Source organism: Hyla sarda, chromosome 6 (assembly GCF_029499605.1).
Source record: "Hyla sarda isolate aHylSar1 chromosome 6, aHylSar1.hap1, whole genome shotgun sequence".
Classification (NCBI taxonomy): Eukaryota; Metazoa; Chordata; class Amphibia; order Anura; family Hylidae; genus Hyla; species Hyla sarda.
In genome coordinates, this window is record NC_079194.1 from 24,131,212 (window position 1) to 24,139,265 (window position 8,054).

The window sequence follows — 8,054 nt, forward strand, 5'->3', positions numbered from 1 at the left end:
CTGTCCGGGCATGCTGGGAATTGTAGTTTTGCAATATCTGGAGGTGCGCAGGTTGAAGACCACTGAACTAGAGTATAACACACGTGTAGGGCAATTAAATGCTACCAGCACGCCAAATTTACACATTTCATGGAGTGAGTGACTTTAAAAGACATAACTCGCGTATCTTGAAAATGGAAAATTCTTCCGACTTTATTTTCTTAATCCATATTGCACAATTGTTAGTCTCGCAGGACTTTCATCTTTAGTTATAAATAATGGAAAACAGCAGCATTTTCAGTATGTTCACCAGTCACCAGTGATTGACCAATTAGAATGGACATTCACTGGTAAAACTCCTGTATTACTGAAGTGTATGCACTGGCTGGTGTCTGGTAGCGCCCCCTACAGTACAGGGAGGTATTACATGTTCTGTACTACTCTTTACCTGTATTACTGAAGTGCATGCACTGACTGGTGTCTGGTAGCGCCCCCTACAGTACAGGGAGGTATAACATGTTCTGTACTACTCTTTACCTGTATTACTGTAGTGTATGCACTGACTGGTGTCTGGTAGCGCCCCCTACAGTACAGGGAGGTATTACATGTTCTATACTCTTTACCTGTATTACTGAAGCGTATGCACTGACTGGTGTCTGGTAGCGCCCCCTACAGTACAGGGAGGTATTACATGTTCTGTACTACTCTTTACCTGTATTACTGAAGTGCATGCACTGACTGGTGTCTGGTAGCGCCCCCTACAGTACAGGGAGGTATAACATGTTCTGTACTACTCTTTACCTGTATTACTGTAGTGTATGCACTGACTGGTGTCTGGTAGCGCCCCCTACAGTACAGGGAGGTATTACATGTTCTGTACTCTTTACCTGTATTACTGAAGTGCATGCACTGACTGGTGTCTGGTAGCGCCCCCTACAGTACAGGGTGGTATTACATGTTCTGTACTCGTTACCTGTATTACTGAAGTGCATGCACTGACTGGTGTCTGGTAGCGCCCCCTACAGTACAGGGAGGTATTACATGTTCTGTACTCTTTACCTGTATTACTGAAGTGTATGCACTGACTGGTGTCTGGTAGCGCCCCCTACAGTACAGGGAGGTATAACATGTTCTGTACTACTCTTTACCTGTATTACTGTAGTGTATGCACTGACTGGTGTCTGGTAGCGCCCCCTACAGTACAGGGAGGTATTACATGTTCTGTACTCTTTACCTGTATTACTGAAGTGCATGCACTGACTGGTGTCTGGTAGCGCCCCCTACAGTACAGGGAGGTATTACATGTTCTGTACTCTTTACCTGTATTACTGAAGTGCATGCACTGACTGGTGTCTGGTAGCGCCCCCTACAGTACAGGGAGGTATTACATGTTCTGTACTCGTTACCTGTATTACTGAAGTGCATGCACTGACTGGTGTCTGGTAGCGCCCCCTACAGTACAGGGAGGTATTACATGTTCTGTATTCATTACCTGTCCCAAGGTTATCTGCTCCTTTGGACACCAGGTGAGGGCGGCTCCATGTTACTTTTTTAGGACACTGTGTACTGTACAGGACCCTGAAGAAGCTCCTGTCCTCTACATAGACAGTGATTACAGCTCCAGCAGATCTTTATTACTTTTATATGTAAGGATTTGCTTTATCTATATTAGTTATCTACTTATTTCTTTTTAATCCTAATTTTTTCCTATTTTTGGTGACATTTTGGGGCTTCAGAACCAATTACCAGGTTTCCATAGAGTTATGGTCCCAACATACAATGGACCCAACATACAATGGTCATCCTGGAACCAATTCATATTGTAATTGAGGCAGCATTGTAATGTATGAACAATCTTGCACTGTAGAATACTGTTCTCACAGATGGACAACTGTGTAACTAAAGGGATAAGATACGGTATTTTTCGTCCTATAGGACGCACCGGCGTATAAGACGCACCCAATTTTTAGGGGCAAAATCTAAAAAAATAAAGATTTTGAACCCAATAGTGGTCTTCAACCTGCGGACCTCCAGATGTTGCAAAACTACAACTCCCAGCATGCCCGGACAGCCAACGGCTGTCCGGGCATGCTGGGAGTTGTAGTTTTGCAACATCTGGAGGTCCGCAGATTGAAGACCACTGCATAGGAGGTAATACTCACGTGTCCCCGCCGCTCCGGACCCGTCACTGCTGCCCTGGATGTCGCTCCATCGCTGTCGCCGTGTCCCCATCTCTCCGGAACGTCTCTGCTGCCGGCCGGGTATCCTCGCTCTCCGTCGCCGCCATCACGTCGTTACGCCGACGCACGTACGCGACGACGTGATGACAAGGAAGGAGAGCGCCGGCCATACAGGGGATCCCTGAACGGAGAAGACACCGAGGAGGCAGGTAAGGTCCCTCCCGGTGTCCTGTAAGCACTAACCCGGCTATTCAGTCGGGCTGTTCGGGACCGCCGCGGTGAAATCGCGGCGGTCCCGAACAGCCCGACTGAACAGCCGGGTTAGTGTCACTTTCCCTTCAGACGCGGCGGTCAGCTTTGATCGCCGCGTCTGAAGGGTTAATACAGGGCATCACCGCGATCGGTGATGTCCTGTATTAGCCGCGGGTCCCGGCCGTTGGTGGCCGCAGGGACCGCCGCGAAAGTGGTGTATTCGCCGTATAAGACGCACCGACTTTTCCCCCCCAGTTTTGGGGAAGAAAAAGTGCGTCTTATACGGCGAAAAATACGGTACCTGCTTATTCTGCCCTGGCCGGCGGCTACATTGTCGAGATGTCTGTTACATTGGAAATCTACATACAGTATTGTACTTGTTTACCATGTTGGATCTAACAACTATTTCTCGCCTTTCTAAGGTTTAATCTCAGTCATGGCCGACATCCGACCTAAGAATGATCTGGGGCATCCGTTCTGTGATAACCTGCGGTCCGGAGACTGGATGATCGATTACCTCAGTAACCGCCTTATAGCTCGCGGAGGATCGTGTGCAGAAGTAAGTGGAAATACAGTAGACAAATCGGTTACGCTCACATGTAGCGCAAATACTGAGGATTGTCCATATGGAATTGTGCATTGGAAATTGGGGAATTTCCAAATAAATATGGAATTGTGACATCATGGCAACGCCCCCTTGTGCTGTCATGCCCCGCCCCCTCAATGCAAGTCTATGGGAGGGGGCGTCACGCCCCCTCCCATAGACTTGAATTGAGGGGGCGGGGTGTGACTGCACAAGGGGGCGGAGTCGTGATGTCACGATACTCTTGCCTCGGGGTCGTGAGTCTTCAGACACGGAGCGATTCAGACAGGTGGGTGCTGCATGAGAGATTGCGGGGGTCCCCAGCGATCAGACATCTTATCCCCTATCCTTTGGATAGGGGATAAGATGCCTTAGAGCCGGACTAACCCTTTAATGCAGGAGCAGACGGGTCCATCAGAGTGAGAGTCACTTTTTATAACTGCTCTCCACAGTGCATGAGTTTTCTTGTCTGGACAACTCCTTTTAATATAGAGGTTTTTTTTATACTGATGGGATTACGTAGGGGGGGGGGGGGGGTCTGCTGTAAGATATTATCACATTTGTAAATTAGTTACAAATAAATGGGAGCTCAATATAAAACGTGATTGCCCAAGCCGAGGATATGCACTGACTGGTGTCTGGTAGAGCCCCCTACAGTACAGGGAGGTATTACATGTTCTGTACTCTTTACCTGTATTACTGAAGTGTATGCACTGACTGGTGTCTGGTAGCGCCCCCTACAGTACAGGGAGGTATTACATGTTCTGTACTACTCTTTACCTGTATTACTGAAGTGTATGCATTGACTGGTGTCTGTTAGCGCCCCCTACAGTACAGGGAGGTATTACATGTTCTGTACTCTTTACCTGTATTACTGAAGTGCATGCACTGACTGGTGTCTGGTAGCGCCCCCTACAGTACAGGGACGTATTACATGTACACTTGGATAGGGGATAAGATGTCTTAGGGCCGGAGTACCCCTTTAATGCAGGAGCAGACGGGTCCATCAGAGTGAGAGTTACTTTTTATAACCACTGTCCACTGTGCATGGGTTTTCTTGTCTGGACAACTCCTTATAATATAGAGTTTTTTTTTTATACTGATGGGATTACGTAGGGGGGGGTCTAAGGTGCTGTAAAATATTATCACATTTGTAAATTAGTTAAAAATAAATGGGAGCTCAACATAAAACGTGATACTGTGTTGCACAAAAAACCCAATGTGCCAAAAAATGCAAGTGGAGACAAAAAATGGGTAACAGTCCTACTAGGCTAGGGGTGAGAGATAGGAGAAAGAACAGAAGAAAAAATGCAAAGAGTAATAAAATAAATAAAAAAGAGAATGAGAGAGAGAGTTTACAAATTAAAATAGCATTTTTTTAAATAAACTTAGTGGAGTGAGGTCCTTAGCAGGGGGGTCCCTGTTAAGGACCTCACTCCACTAAGTTTATTTAAATAAATGCTATTTTAATTTGGAAACTCTCTCTCTCATTCTCTTTTCTTTTTTATTTATTTTATTACTCTTTGCATTTTTACATTTGTAAATTACTCATTTATGTTACTATATCTCAGGGTTTTATCTGCATTGATGCCATTGATGCTAAATCAGTTTTTTTCTTTACAAGGTGGGCAATTGGTTTGCAGCGATGTTCTCGTACCTGAAGCAGATTCCTCGTTACCTTATCCCGTGTTACTTTGACGCCATATTGCTTGGAGCATACACAACGCTTTTGGAAGCTGCTTGGAAACAGATGTCTAGGTAAGAGGTATATTTTATATCACATTGTCATAGTCCACATATCACGACCCAGAAAGTATCTCACTGGTTATGAGGGTTTATACTATCAGTTGCATTTTAATAAAATCCTCTTGAATAAAAAAAAAATAAAAAAAATAATCTTAAAAGGGGAACTCTCCTAAAAAAACTAATTCCTTATCCTGGAATATGCTGGAACTGCTGGAACCCCCCAAGATCTCCCGCCCGGTGCCTGGCTCTCTGCACAGAGCTGAAGCCAACACGCCCCTTGCACATGCATCTCTATGGGAGTTTGGTGACCCAGTACGGGATAACATATCCTGCCCATCCTGTCAGGCAAATGTTGTCTTCAGTGTCCATCTTGGGCCCACTACTCAGGACTCCTGGCTACTAAGTCTGTTAGCAGAGAAGGTGCAGAGTGGATCAGGTGACATGTCTGCCCCAATGGGAATCCTCCAATAGTTTAGGGGGAGAAGAGTTGCCCCAGTGCTGAGGTACATTGTGGAGAAGTCAGAGAGAGGCTAATCGGGATTCAAAACCTGCCGCCACCCATATCCTAAGGAAAAAACCCTACGCTCAGGTGAAAAGTCAATGCCTAACGGTAAGCGCAAAACTCTGGGGAAGAAAAGCAATAGTCTTCAGTCTGTAGCACCAAAGTCAGCGTGGGTTGCAAATTCACCATACAGCACAGCACAAGCAACTACAAGTCCCAGAAAGGCGATAAGCTTCCAAGTTTTAGTCTGCACCTCCCTTTGCACCAATCTATACTGTAAAGGAATTACCATCTATCCTGCCTCAGTAAAGACAGTTATCTGTAACCTTTTATCGGAGTATAAATGGCCCAGGAGAAGCTGTCTCAACCTCGGACTGTGTATAGGCTAACGGTGCCCTGGCATCACTAAGTGTTAATTTCATGTTATCCACCCCGTAGACCCCACAGGAGAGCCAAATGTACAGCGTTCGGCTTCCTCCAACTCTCTCATAGATATGCATGGAGGGGGTGTGTAGGCCATCGCTTCATGCGGTGGTCGGCATGACCCATTTAGGAGATGAACCAAGCCCGTATGGGAGATGGCAGGGGGTCCCAGCAGTTGGACCCGATGCTATCTGACACATGTCCCCTATACTTAGGATAGGGGATATCTTTTTCCATCATGGAGATCCCCTTTAAGGTGGCCATACTACCTCAATAGTTCTGTTTAGCTAGCAACTATTCCTCCAGTCCTCCCAATATACATGTATGCTCAGTTCAGCTGAGTGTACATGCCTTCTCAATGGGCAGAAGGGAGTACGCTGCCCTCAGACACCTCTGTCTCCTCTAGCGGATTATTTCCAGGGAAAACAAAGATTGGGCATTAAGATTCAGCATGTCGATCCTTATTTTGCCCTATTTTGATTGGGCATACACATAAAATAGTCGTCCGGTCCTGCTGAACTTCACTCTTATATGTGTACTCCTTTCACATCTCATGCTCTTCCCTTCTTGTTGTACAGTGTTTTACACATAATGTGCCTCCAGCTGTTGCAAAACTACAACCTCTAGCATGCCCGGACAGCCAACGGCTGTCCGGGCATGCTGGGAGTTGTAGTTTTGCAACAGCTGGAGGCCCACTAGTAGGAAAACACTGTTGTAGTAATATTTTGTCTGCTTTATGATTTATCGTCATGCAACGCACCCTTTTTTCTCTTGTTGTCAGACACAATTTTGGCGCATTGCTTGTGCCATTGCTTTTTTTTTATTTATTCCATTCAGCTTACATCAGAACATTGGTATAAAAGATTGCATTACGAGTGGTAGTGCCGTGTTTTGTTCCCGTCAGCATAAAGGTATGTTCACACTACGGAAGTTCCAAGCGGAATTCTACTCAGGAATTGCACTTGGAAATTCCAGTGCAGCAGCTTCCTATTATTTTCAATGGGATTCTGCTGCACCATTCACACTGCAGCATTTTTGGATTTCCAGCTCTGCCAAAAGAAATCAACCCCCCCACCCCCCTTCCAATTGATAAAATCCCCCTACTGTGCCCATAGCTATCTAAGCTAAATGCTTAAAGGGGTACTCCACTGGAATTTCTTTTTATTTTTTTAAATTTTATTTATTTATTTATTTTTTTTATCAACTGGTGCCAGAAAGTTAAACAGATTTGTAAATTACTTCTACTAAAAAATCTTAATCCTTCCAGTACTTATCAGCTGCTGCTATGATCCACAGGAAGTTCTTTTCTGTTTGAATTTCCTTTCTGTCTGAGCACAGTGCTCTCTGCTGACACCTCTGTCCATGTCAGGAACTGTCCAGAGCAGGAGAGGTTTGCTATGGGGATTTGCTCCTACTCTGTACAGTTCTTGACATGGACAGAGGTGTCAGCAGAGAGCACTGTGGTCAGGCAGAAAGGAAATTCAAAAAGAAGACAACTTCCTGTGGATTATAAAGCAGCTGATAAGTACCGGAAGGATTAGTATTTTTCAATAGAAATGATTTACAAATCTGTTTAACTTTCTGGAGCCAGTTGATTTATAATCATTTATAATGCAATCACTTACGGTACTTTGTAAGCCCCCCCCCCCCATATGAATTATATGTATAGTTTCCAGGTTTTGTTTGTATTCTCCTGTGGAGAAACATCTGACAATATTTCTGGGTAATTCTGACCTGTTTGTGTATCTCTCCCTCCCTGTAGCTTTGTGCAGGACGGTTCCACCTTGGTGAAGCATTTGGCTCTGGGGTCGGTGCAGATGTGCGGAGTTGGAAGATTTCCTGCCCTCCCGGTGCTGTCCCCTTCCCTATCAGATGTGCCGTACCGCACCAACAATATTACTCAGGAGAAGGAGCAGTGCTGTCCGTCACTTGCAGCCGGTAAATTGTAGAGAACTAGACCCAGTGTGTGTGTGTGGTCCATATTTATATAGAGACTTCATATATTATTGAAGTAGAGATATTTCCCTATAACAATTAATTGTTAGGTGGGTCATCGCATAAGCTTTATATTGTTCCTGTTATTTAAAAAAAAATTGGGACATGTCAAAAATTTGTATCTGTCAGGTTCTCTGTGCAGAGACCCCCACCGATCAGGAGAACAAGTAGGGAGAAGTTTGCGGTAGCACGCTCTCAGCAATCTCTGTCCTGCATCCCCGATTACAAGAGTGCTTAAAGGGGTACTCCGGTGGAAAATTTTTTTTTTTTTTTAAATCAACTGGTGGGAGTTGTAGTTTTGCAACAGCTGGAGGACTCCAAGTTGGAAACCTAGGCTCTAGGGCAGTGGCCTCCAAACTGTGGCTCTCCTGATGTTGCAAAACTACAGCTCCCA

At 45.2% G+C, this 8,054-nt stretch overlaps 1 protein-coding gene across 4 annotated transcripts in view; it reads left to right on the forward strand.

Moving 5' to 3' along the window:
- AGL (amylo-alpha-1, 6-glucosidase, 4-alpha-glucanotransferase) overlaps positions 1-7,603 on the forward strand; it is a gene marked incomplete at its 3' end in the record, with an annotated part of 112,581 nt that extends 104,978 nt beyond the window's left edge. For all 4 annotated transcript variants that reach the window (XM_056523312.1, XM_056523314.1, XM_056523311.1 and 1 more), the window contains 3 exon segments: positions 2,834-2,970; positions 4,619-4,752; positions 7,428-7,603. In XM_056523312.1, the coding sequence (XP_056379287.1) occupies positions 2,834-2,970; positions 4,619-4,752; positions 7,428-7,603 (447 nt within the window).
- Positions 7,604-8,054: the final 451 nt, after the last annotated feature.